This window comes from Mobula hypostoma, chromosome 2 (genome assembly GCF_963921235.1).
Source record: "Mobula hypostoma chromosome 2, sMobHyp1.1, whole genome shotgun sequence".
Classification (NCBI taxonomy): Eukaryota; Metazoa; Chordata; class Chondrichthyes; order Myliobatiformes; family Myliobatidae; genus Mobula; species Mobula hypostoma.
In genome coordinates, this window is record NC_086098.1 from 190368510 (window position 1) to 190387109 (window position 18600).

The 18600-nt window shown below is 39.9% G+C and overlaps 1 protein-coding gene across 7 annotated transcripts in view; it reads left to right on the top strand.

The window, feature by feature from the left end:
* LOC134342756 (receptor-type tyrosine-protein phosphatase T-like) overlaps window positions 1-18600 on the top strand; it is a 1640095-nt gene that overhangs the window by 712199 nt on the left and 909296 nt on the right. For all 7 annotated transcript variants that reach the window (XM_063041291.1, XM_063041286.1, XM_063041287.1 and 4 more), the window contains exons 3-4: window positions 5120-5391; window positions 7909-7990. In XM_063041291.1, the coding sequence (XP_062897361.1) occupies window positions 5120-5391; window positions 7909-7990 (354 nt within the window). The remainder of the gene's footprint in view (window positions 1-5119; window positions 5392-7908; window positions 7991-18600) is intronic.

Below are 18600 nucleotides of genomic sequence, written 5' to 3' on the forward strand. Positions count from 1 at the left end.
TTCTCAGCGCCTCCTTAAGCTCCTTTCTTGCTTCCCTATATTCCTCAGTAGACCCATTTGATCCTTGCTTCCTAAACCTCATGTATGCTGCCTTCTTCCACCTGACTAGATTTTCCACCTCACTTGTCACCCATGGTTCCTTCACCCTACCATTCTTTATCTTCCTTACTGGGACAAATTTATCCCTAACATCCTGCAGGAGATCTCTAAACATCGACCACATGTCCATAGTACACTTCCCTGCAAAAACATCATCCCAATTCACACCCGCAAGTTCTAGCCTTATAGCCTCATAATTTGCCCTTCCCCAATTAAAAATTTTCCTGTCCTCTCTGATTCTATCCTTTTCCATGATCTTATGCTTTTACGTCTTATGCTGATCATAAAACAATTCATAATAATGCCTTGCAACTGATCAAGCAGCATATGGCTGACTTATAGTTATTTCATTTTGTTTTCAATAGGATGTGCCTGGCAAACCTTTGCTTTATCAGCAGAATGCTGTCGTCACACAGGATTGCTTGTCTATTGGGAGTAGCTATCTCTGATACATTGGTTGTAAGCTCTGAAGCTGGTCACTATCAAAAACCATAAACTTTATTCATTACCATTATTTCATGTTATATATCTTGAACTGATTTGATGTTGAACCTTAGGTCATATCCATGTAGAATTATCCATTCAACTGTTTTGAATGATTTCTTTTCACTCATCACACATTCTGCTGCAAGAACTGCATCAAGCAGCACACGTAGATTGCTGGGCTGGACTTACTGTCCTGGAAGAATGTACAAAAGTATTAATACTCTGCACTGAAATAAGCAGAACAAACAACAAAGTGTCTTCTAGCATGTTAAACATTAATAGAAGAGAACTTAGACATCAGTTTGCTCTGGAAATTCCTCTGAGCTCAATGTCTGGAAATTTTGTTCCAGTACGATAGCTGAATAAAAGTCATTATTATGTCCCACCATTAATGAAGGATGGCAAAGTACTTGGTAATTCTTCCTCCTACTGCTTACTTGAATTATCAACATCATCTCTTTATTGGGTGTGGCAAGACTCTTATCACTAATTTTCAGAGTTATTGTAAAGACAAACCTATTGTATTTGGTGTACATCATGCATTGTTGTGGTTCAGAGTATTTGGTACTGGATTCCAAGATATGCTTTTTCTGGGTGCTGAATTCTTCAAGCTGCTTTCATAAACCAATCCATTTCCCGACCCTGCTCTCATTCTTTAAGGTGCCCCTATTCAGCTTCAGTCAGTCAGTGAAGATTTCTTGGGCACAAGGCTACAGGTTATACCAATAGTAAGTTCTCCGGCATCAATATGTCATTCAGAGTTTGAAGAAATTTGGTTTGTCAACTAAAGCACTCAAAAACGTCTACAAATTATCATGAGAGCATTCTGACTGGCTGCATCACCATTTGGTATGTGGGGGGGGGGACTAATGCACGAGATCAAAGTAATTTGCAGAAACTTGTAAAATTAGTCAGCTCCTTTAGGGGTACTAGCCTCTGTAGAATCCAAGACATCTTCTAGGAGTGGTGCCTTAGGAAAGCAGCGTCCATCATTAAGGTTCCCAGCACCCAGGACATGCCCTCTTTATACAGTTACCATCAGGTAGGAGGTACAGAAGCCTGAAGGAACATACACTGCATTTCTGGAACAGCATCTTTCCCTCTGCCATCCAATTCCTAAATGGACATTAAACCCGTGAACACTCCCTTACTAGTTTTTTATTTCTGTTTTTTTTCTCTACTTGTTTAACTTATCTATTTAGTAGGCGTATACATACATATAATATAACTTAGTTTTTTTTCTCCATATTTATTTATCATGTATTTTATTGTACTGCTGCTGCAAAGTTAACCAATTTCAGGACCTATGCCGGTGATATTAAACCTGATTCTGATTCTAGCTTACTGCAGCATCACATCTTTGTTTGCAGTGGTGCCACATAACACAATGGAAGATGTGTCAATGAGATAGTTTGCACCAATGATAGCCTCACTAAATTAACACTTCTTTTGACCACTAAATCTATTTTCTTTAGGTAAGAATAATTTAATAGTTAGTCTTAATCTGAGCAGATTTTGCAGCAATATTATTTCCTATGTAATTAATATCAGAAAAATAATAAAGTACAGAGCAACTATTTCTCAGAATGTAGAATTTGGTCTATTTGAATTTGAACATTAATGTGTAGTTGTATAGCAATTTAATTAATTTAGCACAAGATTTAAAGTGAAATGCAGCTCCATTTGAGGGGCTGAATATGGATTAAGCTGAATACTCTCCTGTTATGTGTTACAATTTCCATAATGCTATGAACATGCTGTATTAACATGCTGATGGCAACTTCATTATTTCCCAAAAGGTGCTTCTAGACATCCAAAGCAAAATTAGACCCACTACTTTTCCACCAACTCTCATCATTTGAAAAAGATGAACAGATTTCTATCAGCAGGTGTAATTAAAAACTCTACCTGCTGTGCTAATGACTGAATTTTTTTGTTTATTATTTCAAAGATTTATTCAGAATGCATGGTATAATTTACTCAATAATGAGAAAGCTAGAATACAATTAACCTGGTCTTGGATTTGAGATTTCATTACATGGCTCTGATGGTAGTTTATTAATGGCATTAATCAACAAAGGCAATGGGGAGGTTGATAAGAGAAAATTGTACCACTTAAATATTCATTCATATTGACCCTGCTTGTAAGGCTATTATTAAAGTGAAATGAATACTGCAAGTTGACATATTTTCTGGAAAGCTTAGAAAACATGTCATACATAACTGAAAATGTATTTCTCCTGAAGTATATTTCTTGAATGAAAAATCCTTATACAAAATAAATGGGCAAAATAAATAGTGTTCTTTACATTAGAATGTGAGAGAAATCATTGTATGAAATCTCAGAAGTATTTGTCTCAATAATATTTGCACATCACGTACATGATTTAAATATAAATTATAGGTTTTAAACAAATGCAAAATACATGAATTATTGAGGGTATACCTATCCTGTATCTATCCGTTTGCCTTTTATTTATGCTGAGGTTTCTCAGTACATTAGTGAACTGACCTTGTCACGATAGATATCAATTGGAAACAAGCCTTCACTGTCCAAACTGACATAAGGGAATATGTATAATCTTACTTTGATAATATAAAGATGATGGAAATGAATAGATACTATTAGAGGAGGCTATAAGATGCATTGGCATCACAGGCAGCTTAAAAATATACTGTTATCTACTGGCTAATGAAAGAAAATGAATGTTGTAACCCCCTCATCAAGCTTGTATGCAAACTTGGGTAGTTAGCTGGCTCAGTGGTGAGAAGGTCACCTTTCTTAAGCAATATACGTCTAGGGTAAGTATGATTTGGGGTTCAACCAAGCAGGAAAGTTGGGACGTTTCAAATTATGGTACCCTGATTTAGTGAATGTTACTGTAAGCACTGCCCATACACAATTAGCAGTTAGCAAGAAATAAGAGATCGTACACCCCATACAATTGTAAAGGAAGTGTATTTATTAATTTCAGCTTTATCAAACTGTTAAGAGAAAAAAAGAAAGTAAAGAGAAAAAAATGAAAGGACCCATTACAATTAAACCAGTCTAAATATGCACATCCCATTAGAGCTCATATTGTTCAAAAGCTGGGTATGACTATTACTCACGGTGCTGAATTCTCGTCACCAGTCACCTGTAGAACTTCCCATCTTGGACTCCATCATGTGAAGCACTCCTAGCAATTGCATCTTCCCATTGGATTGAATCCTACAGCCATCTCTCCCAATCTTCTCTTCTCGTCTCCCAACAAAAGACCATGAGCCCCACCTGTGTCCATCACATATCTTTCTCTATCCAGCTCTCTCTAGAACCTTCTCCCAATTCCACCATCCTGATTGGCTTTCCAATTTGAACATCACGGCCCTTTTTATCTTTAGCCGAAAGCAAAATATTCTGCCAGCAGCACACGCCGCTTTCACAAAAATCTACTAAATGAAATATCCCGCAGCCTTAGCAGTAAAAATCCTAACCAGGGAATTACACATAGATTTTCAAACAATTGGACTTAGGTTGTTCTATGGCCGTTCAAAGCATGAGTCTAAAGTCAAAGAGTATTTATTATCAAAGTACATATATGTCACCATATGTAACCTGTGATATATTTTCTTGTGGGCATAGTCAATAAATTCATGATAGAATAATAACTGTAATAAAGGTCCAAAATGAAAGAAGCAATAATTTTAAATAAATAGACAATAAATATCAAGAACATGAGAGGAAGAGTCATTGAAGGTGAGTCCATGGGTTGTGGGAACATTTTAGTGGTTGGGCATGTGAAGTTATCCCATTTTGTTCAAGAGACAGACGGTTGAGGGGTAATAACTGTTCCTGAACCTAGTGGTGTGAGTTCTGAGGCTTCTGTACCTCCTTCCTGATGGCAGCAGTGAGAAGAGAGCATGGGGTTCGCTGATGATAGATGCTGCTTTTCTGCGACAACACTCCATGTAGATATGCTCAAGTGAGGGGAGGGCTTTACCCGTGATGGACCTGGCCATATCCATTACTTTTTGTGGGATTTCTATTCTCCACCACACATCTATGGAAATTTGTCAAAGTTTTAGATGTCAATGCAAAATCTTCACAAACACCTAAGGAAGTTGAGGCAATGCTGTGCTTGCTTTGTAATTACACTTACTTACTGGGCCCAGGACAGATCCTCTGAAATTATAACACCAAAGAATTTAAATCTGAATCTGCAGGATAGAAAAATTTATCATATTATTCTTTTGGAACTATAGCTATTTCATGCACACTCATAGAGGGAAGCATTTAAAGCATATTAATCAAAACTTGATTGTATTTTCTATTATATTTGGAATCTGCTTTGTATAAAAACTTACATAACCAAGAAATGGGAAAATTATTACTCAGAAGTCAATGTGAAACAATTATGGTGTCAGTTGTGATCTCATCATTTGCGATCTTCATTTTCTATGTCTAACAAAATCAAATAAAATCAGGTCAATAGGTACTGAGGAGTGAACTTCATTATTCCATTTTTATTCTGAAATTACTTTTTACTTCTTTTAGGGACCTTTATGCTGGTTAACAGCTCCGGACGAATATCAGGACAGAAGGCTCATCTGATGTTGCCCATACTAAAAGAGAATGACACACACTGCATTGACTTTCACTATTTTCTGTCAAGCAAGGATCGATCCAGTCCAGGTGCCTTGAATGTCTATGTGAAAGTTAATGGAGGACCTCAAGGAAATCCTGTCTGGAACGTGTCTGGTATAGTTACTGAAGGATGGATTAAGACAGAGCTGGCTATCAGTACATTTTGGCCAAACTTCTACCAGGTAATGTTATAGAAGATTTATGAGAGTAATTGTAATGTATCAATAGATTAGATTATTGAGTGCATGTGTGCAGAATCAGTTGTTAGCAATGTTGAGTTCTCAGCTTCATCTTTTATAGTATATTGGATGCAAACTTAACTTCCTGAAGACCAGTTGAAAAATAGATGAGGAGCCATTTCTGTCATCAATCTTATTTCCAATAATTGGCTCAAACAAGCACAAAACAGGCTTCAATTAAGTTGTAGTTGAGCATTAAGGGAATATAAGCAATTAAATGAAGATTAGTTCAAACCAAAGTTCACTTTACTTTATTGGAGACAGTCATAATTAAATTTTGCCAGAACAATACCAGTAACTAAGGTAACACACACAAAATGTTGGAGGAATGCAACTGGTCGGGCATCTATGTAAAAAAAAAATAAACAGTCGATGTTCTGGGCTGAGACCCTTCATCAGGACTGGAAATAAAGGGGGAAGGTGGCAGAATATGAAGGTGGGGAAGGAGGACAAGCTAGAAGGTGATAGGTGAAGCCAGGTGGATTAGGGAGAGGGAAAGGGATGAAGTAAGAAGCTGAGAGGTGGTAGGTAGGAAAGGTAAAGGGCTGGGGAAGAAGGAATCTTATGGGGAGGGGAGGTAGACCATGGGAGAAAGGGGGATGATAGGCAGGTGAGGAGAAGAGGTAAGAGGCCAAAGTTGGGGAATTGAGGGGTGGGGGAGGAATTACAGGAAGTTGGAGGAAATGATTTCATGCCATCAGGTTGGAGGCTACCAGTAACTGAAGGATTTCATAAGCCAGAAGGGCACATCTTAGATGAGAGTTCGAATGGGAATGGCACAAGACCAAGCGCCTCATCAGTGTAGTGGCAGAATTCAATGCTGCCAGTGTTCTTTCCATTACAATTCTGCTGATCAGTGCCAAGTCCTATCTCTGTGCACCCCCTGGATTCCTGTAAACATTATCCATTGAACTGTGCATTTGTGGTTATCCAGTATTAAAGTAATTAGATGCCCAAAAAAATGAAGTTGGGAAGTGATGTCAATTTTTTAATTTTATGATTTTTTGGAAATGATCATCCAACTGCAATCATTTTTATGAGAAGTTTTATCCTCTTTGAAGAAGTATTCTGAGTCCAATCAGATCACAGATTTTTATTCATTTTCCTAGTTAAAGGTAATATGCTGTTTTGGGAAGGCTGTCCCTATATCCTAACAGCATTCTGTTATTTGAGGTATATGCCTTCACCAAACTTTCTTGTGGTAATGATTTTGAATTAATGTTCATTGATTACAGATTGTTACTACTGAAAGTATGATAATGTCAGCTGAGTTTTTTAATCCAATCTAATGATGAGTCTATGGTGTTAGATGAGTATAGCACATTCATCAATAATACTAGGTTTTATGGGTTAGTTTATGAGGGCTTGCATAAGCAAGCTTGTATTCCTGTGGGTTTGACCATGTTCTCTAGCATGATATGGAGATTCAGTCAGGTAGATACAAAGCTACTCTTTCTTATACTGGGGAATCAAGAAAAAAAAGAATGAGTTTAAAATTAGAATTAGTTTATTTATGAAACCCTGGTTTCCTTGGACTGTGTAAGTCTAGGGAATACACACTCAGGTCCCGCTCAATCCATGAGATCAGGATGTCTCGCCAACCCAAACCCCGGTTTGAGTGAACGCTGTGTAATTGGCTACCCTGTTACAACTTGGTTCAAAGAAATAACACATTGCATATGATTACAGCAATTATATTTATGAATCTTAATTTCACTAAAGGATTAGTAAAGAAAAGCAAGCAAAAAAACGAAACGGACCCAGTATAATTTAACTGTCAAATGTGGTTGGAGCTCAACACTTCTAAAAGTCATATTCACTGACCCTCAGTAGACTTCTGCATCTTGTTCCATCGAATCACAGTCCTCACCGGGTTGAACCTTATGACTGGTTCTTTCTTCATCTCCTGCCGAACTAAAGGTCCTGCTCACACCGGTGTCAGGCACACAAAAAAAAAACACTCCCCGGATTGGATGACTTGCATTCCAAAGCACCCATTATCGCTAACCATAACACAAACAATGCTTCTACAGAAAGACCATTTCGTCAGCAGTGAAACCTTTACCAGGGTGTTACATTCATAGACAAATTAATTGGGGTTTGGAGGGTGCGATGGGGGAGGTTGGGTATTGTGGGGGTGGAGGGAGCTTCAGTGGAAGCAGGGGGTTGGGAAAAGGGAAGATAATTGACTATTTACTGTTTAATATTTCCAAGTTTACCCATGTTGCTGCTCCAGTAATCAAGTGCAGATAATTTCTGTAGGAGGAAAGAAAGTACAAACAAAGCCATCATAGTAAACATTTACAAAACTAAAATAGCTTCCTATAAGAGCTTCAATGATATACTCATGTAACAGTTCATATGGAACTACGACCTTAACCAATCTGAGCCACATAGTTTTATTTCATATTAAGGACTGATGTTAATTTAGTTATCACTACACTCTCTTTTTCATTTCAGGTTATATTTGAATCAGTTGCTTCGAAAGGCCATCCTGGATACATTGCCATCGATGAAGTTAGAGTACTTGCTCATCCTTGCAGTAAGTACTGAAGCTATCTTTATTTTAAAATACATTCTGATGGGATAAAAAGTAGCTAAAGTCTAAAATGTATGAGAATCACTTTCAACATTATTGAGGATCTTAGTAAAAGGAATCTATGCAGAGTAGAAGAACCCACTGAAGACAATAGGTGAATAGATCTCTGTACTAGATAGAATTCAGCAATTTATTATCCTGAACATCACTTCAGTTTGCTGGAATAATGTATATATGGGCAGAAAGGAGGATTTGATATGAAACATTGCAATGAGGATCAAAGAAAACAACGGATAAAGGATAAACAACATGATGCGAGTAGTATAGTGTTCTTTAATTGTTAGGATGTAAGAGAATATTTCTACCCAGGGATCTTTTAATGATTCTCTTCACATCATGCTGAGAATAAATATGTTCCAGCAGAACTTGCATCAAATGCTGTCCAGTCTGTGAACAGCCTGTGGTAGCTTAAAAAATTAATGTCACGGGGAACTAAACAGAGAAATAAGCAAAAATACCTCGATTATTCATTTCAGATTCAGAATCAGAATCAGGTTTGTTGTCACTGGAATGTGTTGCAAAATTTGTTAACTTAGCAGCACAAGTACAATGAAGTAGATGATTATATAGAAAGGAAAAAAAACATAAGCAGATCAATTTCATTAAGTATATATGATATATGTATATTGAATAGATTAAAAATAGCATAAAGCAGAAGTTATATATAGAAACATAGAAACATAGAAACATAGAAAATAGGTGCAGGAGTAGGCCATTCGGCCCTTCGAGCCTGCACCGCCATTTATTATGATCATGGCTGATCATCCAACTCAGAACCCAGCCTTCCCTCCATACCCCGTGACCCCTGTAGCCACAAGGGCCATATCTAACTTCCTTTTAAACATAGCTAATGAACTGGCCTCAACAGTTTGCTGTGGCAGAGAATTCCACAGATTCACCACTCTCTGTGTGAAGAAGTTTTTCCTAACCTCGGTCCTAAAAGGCTTCCCCTCTATCCTCAAACTGTGACCCCTCGTTCTAGACCTCCCCAACATCGGGAACAATCTTCCCGCATCTAGCCTGTCCAATCCCTTTAGGATCTTATACGTTTCAATCAGATCCCCCCTCAATCTTCTAAATTCCAACGAGTACAAGCCCAGTTCATCCAGTCTTTCTTCATATGAAAGACCTGCCATCCCAGGAATCAATCTGGTGAACCTTCTTTGTACTCCCTCTATGGCAAGGATGTCTTTCCTCAGATTAGGGGACCAAAACTGCACACAATACTCCAGGTGTGGTCTCACCAAGGCCTTGTACAACTGCAGTAGTACCTCCCTGCTCCTGTACTCGAATCCTCTCGCTATAAATGCCAGCATACCGTTCGCCTTTTTCACCGCCTGCTGTACCTGCATGCCCACTTTCAATGACTGGTGTATAATGACACCCAGGTCTCGTTGCACCTCCCCTTTTCCTAATCGGCCACCATTCAGATAATAATCTGTTTTCCTATTTTTGCCACCAAAGTGGATAACTTCACATTTATCCACATTAAATTGCATCTGCCATGAGTTTGCCCACTCACCCAACCTATCCAAGTCACCCTGCATCCTCTTAGCATCCTCCTCACTGCTAACACTGCCACCCAGCTTCGTGTCATCCGCAAACTTGGAGATGCTGCATTTAATTCCCTCATCCAAGTCATTAATATATATTGTAAACAACTGGGGTCCCAGCACTGAGCCTTGCGGTACCCCACTAGTCACCGCCTGCCATTCTGAAAAGGTCCCGTTTATTCCCACTCTTTGCTTCCTGTCTGCTAACCAATTCTCCACCCACACCAATACCTTACCCCCAATACCATGTGCTTTAAGTTTGCACACTAATCTCCTGTGTGGGACCTTGTCAAAAGCCTTTTGAAAATCCAAATATACCACATCCACTGGTTCTCCCCTATCCACTCTACTAGTTACATCCTCAAAAAATTCTATGAGATTCGTCAGACATGATTTTCCTTTCACAAATCCATGCTGACTTTGTCCGATCATTTCACCGCTTTCCAAATGTGCTGTTATCACATCCTTGATAACTGACTCCAGCAGTTTCCCCACCACCGACGTTAGGCTAACCGGCCTATAATTCCCCGGTTTCTCTCTCCCTCCTTTTTTAAAAAGTGGGGTTACATTAGCCACCCTCCAATCCTCAGGAACTAGTCCAGAATCTAACGAGTTTTGAAAAATTATCACTAATGCATCCACTATTTCTTGGGCCACTTCCTTAAGCACTCTGGGATGCAGACCATCTGGCCCTGGGGATTTATCTGCCTTCAATCCCTTCAATTTACCTAACACCACTTCCCTACTAACATGTATTTCGCTCAGTTCCTCCATCTCACTGGACCCTCTGTCCCTTACTATTTCTGGAAGATTATTTATGTCCTCCTTAGTGAAGACAGAACCAAAGTAATTATTCAATTGGTCTGCCATGTCCTTGCTCCCCATAATCAATTCACCTGTTTCTGTTTGCAGGGGACCTACATTTGTCTTTATCAGTCTTTTCCTTTTTACATATCTATAAAAGCTTTTACAGTCCGTTTTTATGTTCTCTGCCAGTTTTCTCTCATAATCTTTTTTCCCCTTCCTAATTAAGCCCTTTGTCCTCCTCTGCTGAACTCTGAATTTCTCCCAGTCCTCAGGTGAGCCACTTTCTCTGGCTAATTTGTATGCTACTTCTTTGGAATTGATACTATCCCTAATTTCTCTTGTCAGCCACGGGTGCACTACCTTCCTTGATTTATTCTTTTGCCAAACTGGGATGAACAATTGTTGTAGTTCATCCATGCAACCTTTAAATGCCTGCCATTGCATATCCACCGTCAATCCTTGAAGTGTCATTTGCCAGTCTATCTTAGCTAATTCATGTCTCATACCTTCAAAGTTACCCCTCTTTAAGTTCAGAACCTTTGTTTCTGAATTAACTACGTCACTCTCCATGTTAATGAAGAATTCCACCATATTATGGTCACTCTTACCCAAGGGGCCTCTCACGACAAGATCGCTAATTAACCCTTCCTCATTGCTCAAAACCCAGTCCAGAATAGCCTGCTCTCTAGTCGGTTCCTCGACATGTTGGTTCAAAAAACCATCCCGCATACATTCCAAGAAATCCTCTTCCTCAGCACCTTTACCAATTTGGTTCACCCAGTCTACATGTAGATTGAAGTCACCCATTATAACTGCTGTTCCTTTATTGCACACATTTCTAATTTCCTGTTTAATACCATCTCCGACCTCACTACTACTGTTAGGTGGCCTGTACACAACTCCCAGCAGCGTCTTCTGCCCCTTAGTGTTACGCAGCTCTACCCATATCGATTCCACATCTTCCCGGCTTATGTCCTTCCTTTCTATTGCGTTAATCTCTTTTTTAACCAGCAACGCCACCCCACCTCCCCTTCCTTCGTGTCTATCCCTCCTGAATATTGAATATCCCTGAACGTTGAGCTCCCATCCCTGGTCACCCTGGAGCCATGTCTCTGTGATCCCAACTATATCATAATCATTAATAACAATCTGCACTTTCAATTCATCCACCTTATTACGAATGCTCCTTGCATTGACACATAAAGCCTTCAGGCACTCTTTTACAACTCTCTTAGCCCTTTTTAATGCTTGCCCTGGATTTGTCGGCCTGCCACTTTTACTTTTCCCCTTTGTACTTTTTACTTCTACGCTCACTTTACACTCCTCTGTCTCTCTGCACTGGTTCCCATCCCTCTGTTGTGAACTAACCTCCTCACACCTAGCCGCTTTAATTTGATTCCCACCCCCCAACCATTCTAGTTTAAAGTCACCTCAGTAGCCCCCGCTAATCTCCCTGCCAGGATATTGGTCCCCCTAGGATTTAAGTGTAACCCGTCCTTTTTGTACAGGTCACACCTACGCCAAAAGAGGTCCCAATGATCCAAAAACTTGAATCCCTGCCCCCTGCTCCAATCCCTCAGCCACGCATTTATCCTCCACCTCATCGCATTCCTACTCTCACTGTCGCGTGGCACAGGCAGTAATCCCGAGATTACTACCTTTGCGGTCCTTTTTCTCAACTCCCTTCCTAGCTCCCTATATTCTTCTTTCAGGACCTCATCCCTTTTCCTACCTATGTCATTGGTACCTATATGTACCAGGACCTCTGGCTCTTCACCCTCCCACTTCAGGATATCTTGGACACGATCAGAAATATCCCGGACCCTGGCACCAGGGAGGCAAACTACCATCCGAGTCTCTGGACTGCGTCCACAGAATCGCCTATCTGACCCCCTTACTATCGAGTCCCCTATCACAACTGCCCTCCTCTTCCTTGCCCTACCCTTCTGAGCTACAGGGCCAGACTCTGTGCCGGAGGCAGGGCCACTGTCGCTTCCCCCGGGTAAGCTGTCCCCCCCAACAGTACTCAAACAGGAGTACCTGTTGTTAAGGGGCACAGCCGCCGGGGTACTCCTCATCACCTGCCTTTTCCCCTTCCCTCTCCTAACCGTGACCCACTTGTCTGCCTCCCGTGGCCCCGGCGTGACCACCTGCCTTCCACTCCTCTCTATCACCTCCTCGCTCTCCCTGACCAGACGAAGGTCATCGACCTGCAGCTCCAGTTCCGTAACGCGGTCCCTTAGGAGCTGCATCTCGATGCACTTGGCGCAGATGTAGACGTCCGGGAGGCTTGGAGACTCCAGGGCCTCCCACATCCGACACCGAGAATATATTTTGAAAAGTCAGGTCGTGTTCATGGGTTAAGTATCCATTTAGAAAACAGATGGCAGAAGGAAGAATCTGTTCTTGAATCGCTGAATATGTGCCTTCAGGCTTCTGTACGTCCTTCCTGATGGTAGCAATGAGAAGAGGGCATGCCCTGGGTGATGTGCATGCTTAATAATGGATGTCGCATTTCTGAGACACTGCTCCTTGAAGATGTGTTGGATACTATGGAGGCTAGTTCCCAAGATGGAGCTGACTAATATTACAACTTTCTGGAGCTTCTTTCAGTCCTGTGCAGTAACACTCCCCCACCCACATACCAGACAGTGATGCAGCCTGTCAGAATGCTCTCCACGGCACATCTATAGAAGTTTCCCAGTGTTTTGGATGACAAACCAAATCTCTTCAAACTCCTAATGAACTATAGTCACTGTCTTGCCTTCTTTGTAGCTGCATTTTTATTTATACCAACTTAATGAGGAATGCACCGTGAATTTGGTTATAGTAAATTTGTGTTTTCAAATGACTGAAAGACAAGAGAACAAATAAAAAAAAAGTTTGGATGTATATAGTTCTAATGTCTTAAGGTTATAACGAAATATCAAAAGTTATGATTTTAATTTATGTATGTACAGCAAATTTTAAAGAAGTTGATTCAATAGTTCAGATATATTTCAATAATAAGGTGGAAGGTTTTCATCCAGAACAAATGCTGATCTTGTAAATATCATACCCAGAGAACTTAAATTTATCATCGAAATGAGATATAGGAATTATCAAACAGCTGTCTTGTCCCACATAATCTCAATTGGATTCATTAGGACAATATGTTGTATAACACAGGGTGAAAGCTATTCTGGATTATTGCACCATGTATCAATTCCTTCCCAAATACTTTAGCAATCAAACATCCGAGGCTTTTATATGAGATCATTTTGCATTGGAATCATTCTCCGGAGATTTATTTTTACTAATCGCCATTAAGTGTTGCTGTTCCTGATCCAGAAGAATCAAGACTATAAACTGCTTGCAAAGTGTCTCCGGGGAAATCTCATTGTCAAGGGTGCCTCCTCGATAGAGTCTCATGCAGAAAATCTATCTGTGCAAGTAATCGATGGCTAGTAGAATTCCTGATAACCTGAGTGGAGTCTGGCAGGCACTTCTTCTTATCGCTGATGAAAACCTTATATTGAAAGTTATATAAAAAAACATTAACACGAGGAAATCTGCAGATGCTGGAAACTCAAGCAACACACATCAAAGTTGCTGGTGAACGCAGCAGGCCAAGCAGCATCTTTAGGAAGAGGTACAGTCGATGTTTCGGGCCGAGACCCTTCGTCAGGACTAACTGAAAGAAGAGCTAGTAAGAGATTTGAAAGTGGGAGGGGGAGGGGGAGATCCAAAATGATAGGAGAAGACAGGAGGCGAAGCGATGGAGCCAAGAGCTGGACACGTGATTGGCAAAAGCGATATGAGAGGATCATGGGACAGGAGGTCCAGGGAGAAGGAAAAGGGGGAGGGGGGGGGAAATCCCAGAGGATGGGCAAGGGGTATAGTGAGAGGGACAGAGGGAGAAAAAGGAGAGAGAGAGAGAGAGAGAGAAAGAATGTGTGTATATAAATAAATAACGGATCGGGTACGAGGGGGAGGTGGGGCATTAGCGGAAGTTTGAGAAGTCAATGTTGTTGACTTGAGAAGTCAATAAAAACACATTATTCTTATTCAACAGATGTTGAGAATTTAGCCGAAAATAAATAGTTTCCTTCACAGGATCTAATAAGAACAAGAATTATTTCTGGTGGAAAGCCATTTGCAGATGAGAATGAGTTTCCATGATTAGAGATATAGGAGTAAATGGAGCACAGACAAAAACCAAAAATAAGCATTTGTAATCAGTGTCACTGATGGTCAAGAAGGAAAGCAAACATTTTAAGAACCTAGCTAATCATCCGCAGACGTTCTCCACAGTAGGAGGCAAAAAAAACCTATTGCTTTAAATAAATAATGACACTGTCTACATGAAGAGAAATGTTTGAGCATGCATGCCCAGTTATTTAGACCTAATGAAGTACTTATCTGAACGGGCATGGTAAAAAAGAAACACTTATCTTCCTTTAATTAGCTCAGAGATGCAGTGTATATCAGACAGTTTACCACTACCTAGAATCAGGAAGTATTTTATCTTACTTATTTACACAATTTCAGGAAGGATTTTTAATTGGTGGCCATCCATTTCTTAATCAGTAGAAAATTGCAGATGGAGAGATAGGATGGGGCATCTCAGCCAACTCTTTTGAGTATGGAGAAACAATTTCAAACCAATATGTGGGAAAGCAGCATGTCCGCCTAAAATAGAGAGGTGGTTTCTAAAGTTATGGCAAATTGAGCCCCTTTCTTTGTTGTGATGCCTCCATTGCAATTTTCAGGTCCAAATGAATAAAATCTGTACTGTGCAGTTGCAGCAGGCATGGAAGAAATCTCCTAGCCTGTTTGAAGTCACTTCCTGCACTACAATTAGCTGGTTTAGCAAGGGAAGAGGTAAAACTCACATCCTCCCAGAACCAGCATCTGTCCTGTCTGCTGCCAGCATCCTCTGAATAAGACTTTGACTTCAAAGGAGTTCAGGCCATATGCTAGCATAAGGGGGAGGCTATTTCCTTGCTTGTACTTCAGTGTAGCTTGAAAATTCACTCATGAAAAGAATTTAGTATACTCTTTTTTCCGCCTGAGAATCAAAGGCTATTTATTTCTAATTTAGTTTTGGGGTAATGACTTGGTTACTCAGGCTTATTCGTAATCTGATAATGGCCGGTCATGGTATTCTCTGCCTTCATGAATCTGAAATACCACATTGATATTTTAAAGCCAATGATTTCATTTCTCTCTTGCAAAAGAGCTGTGTGCTACAGTTAACCAATCATTCTTAATTTTAATGCTAAAAAGTCAATTAAATATAGGATTAAAAATAAGGTGCCAGAGGGTTGGCTGCTGATTATTCACTTGCTCAGATTGAAAGGAATAACAGACTTAAATGTAACAAGCAAATGATGCTTTTTTATCCCTTTTATGTAGAGTTTTCCTCAGTGTTTTAAGGTATTGCATACTCAAAGCCCAGATCATTTACTTTATCCTGGGAGAAGTTGTTAAACAACGAAGTAAGATGGAATCTCTGATCATAGCTTAACCTTACCACTTCAGTGACTTCCGCTGGTTCAGAAGACTTGATACTGCACTTCCTGCAATGAATGGAAGCAAGCATAAATACATCTGTTCTTATTGTACTAGCTATAAATTAGATCACTACCTTATTACCTAAAAGCTCCAGCAATTGCTTCTAACTGTGTTTACAAGCAAGTGAACTCAGAAATAATACTGGAAGTGGTTATATAAAAATGAAATTTAAAGTAATGCTGGATATGCATGATTGATAAATCCTGACAATCAAATAATGAACAACAATTTGTTATAAATTAGTTACAAAAACTAAAAATGCTTGAACACTCATCAGGACAGGCAACATCTATGGAGAGAGAAGCAGATTCAAGAAACTGAGCAGAAGAAGAAACCCTTCAAAAAAAACTTGCCAAGAAGCAGATTGGAGGCTCATAACCAAAGGGTGCTTCAGCTAATCATCGTCCTAACAATGTTAGGTCACTTCCTTGATGAACTTGTTGAAAGAGAATGGAATGGTGGACCCGAGACCGCAATGCCACAAGAAAGTCAGTTCAAAGCATAAATAGTCTTGTGCCTGAACTAGAAATGTATAACTATTCATAGAGTAGATTCAAAGAAAGGATTTTTAGTAGGTAGTAGAATGCAAAACATTTTCTGCTGGCTGCCTTTTCAACAGCGGAGAAGAATCCTGTGATTGAGCACAGATTTTGAAATCTCTCAAGAACCGAGTAACTTCGGTAAGGGCTCCACAGGTCAAAATACGACAAAAAGAAATTTAATAGCATTTTGCAATGCATTTGAATTAATGATTTTTTCATGCTACTTATTTCAACTAGTTATTTCCAAAGGTGAAACAAAATGACAAATCTCGCTGACATGACAAGGAATTATTGGAATGACCACATGTATCAGTATTATTAGAAATAATTACCGTGTGACCTATTGATAGAAACAAGTTCAGTTTATAAACTATGTTGGCATGAGAAATAGCTAGCTGCAGTAAAAAAAAATAATTTGCAAGTGCCAGTATTAAGGTATTTGAAGAATCAATGAAAGTAATGCTCTATTGCAGGAAGTGCAGTGTGGTAGTTTTGGTAAATTAGCCACACTTCAGGGTGTGAGTTTAAATCTCACCACACTATGTTATGCTTACTAAACACAGTAGATCACAGTAGGTCACAGTAGGTCATTGGTGGACTGGTGTCAAAGAGACAAAATTGATTGTAGAGGCCACTGAACTTGATCATTAATATCCTGCAGGGACGCAACTCCACGTAACCCAGTCTACATGTGCTTGCAATTATTTTATTACTAGCTATAAATTTCACAACAAATTTTCAGTTCTAATACAGTTGTATTGCTATATACCGGTAAGTCAAGAGATGAACAATAAATGCAGTCTTGGTACCATTACCGATACCTAAAGAACAATTATTTTTAAAAACCTAACCAAAAGTATCAGTTTCTACATAGAAACATAGAAGAACTACAGCACAATTCAGGCCTTTTGGCCCACAATGCTATGCTAAACATGTACTTACTTTAGAAATTACCTAGAGTTACCCATAGCCCTCTATTCTACCTGACAAAGAACTACCTATTCAAGATGACAAACTTGAGAAAATCTGCAGATGCTGGAATCCAAGCAACACACACAAAATGCTGGAGAAACTCAGCAGGCCGGGCAGCATCTGTGGAAATAAATACAGTCAATGTTTCATCCTATCGAAGGATCTCGGCCTGAAATTTCCATAAATGCTGCTTAGCCTGTTGAGTTCCTCCACCATTTTATGCCTGTTCAGGATGGCAGGAGGCTTGACCACAACTATTGTTATATTTGGAGGAGTTCAGACAAATTGGGCTATGAAACAATAGACTGGTGTGTCTGTTTTATGAGTAAGGTAACATGGACTAAGAGGACCATTTTGGATTGAGACCCAATACCCTCAAAAGAGTGATGGCTTGTAAAACGGGCTTCCTTTTGTTGAAGTTACCTAGAGCACCCTTGGTCTGGATCAACATTCTTTTAAGGTCAATATCCTTACTCGATATCTCTAGGATTACTTCATCAACCAGGCAGAATGTATTCATAATCCACAACAGATCAGCAGATTCTGGAAATCTAGAGCAGTGCAGACAGATTGCTGGAGGAACTCAGCAAGTGAGGCCTTGGAAGAAAATAAGCAGTTGGGTTTTGGGCTGAGATTGTTACAGAAGGGAGTAGAAGTCAGGAATAGAAGATGGAGGAAGGGGAATGAGTAAGGAACAAGGAGGGAGAAATTACAAGAAGTTAAAGAAATCGACGTTCATGCCATCAGGATGGAGGCTACCCAGACAGAATATAAGGTGTTGCTCCTCCAACCTGAGTTCAGCCTCATCATGGCAGCAGAGGAGGCCATGGACAGTCATGTGAAAATGGGAATGGGAAGTTGAATTGAAATGGGTGACCACTGGGAAATCCTGTCTCTTGCAGCACACAGATCAAAGGTGCTTGACAAAGCGACGGCCTAATCTGTGTTGGATCTCACCAATGCAGAGGAGTCCGCACCAGAAGCACCGGGTACGATAGATTATCCCGACAGACTTGTAGGTGAAGTCTTGCCTCACCTGAAAGGACTGTTCAGGACCCGGAATGATGGTGAGCAAGGAGGTGTCACATTTGTCCCGCTTGGAGAGGTAAGTGCCAGGAGGGAA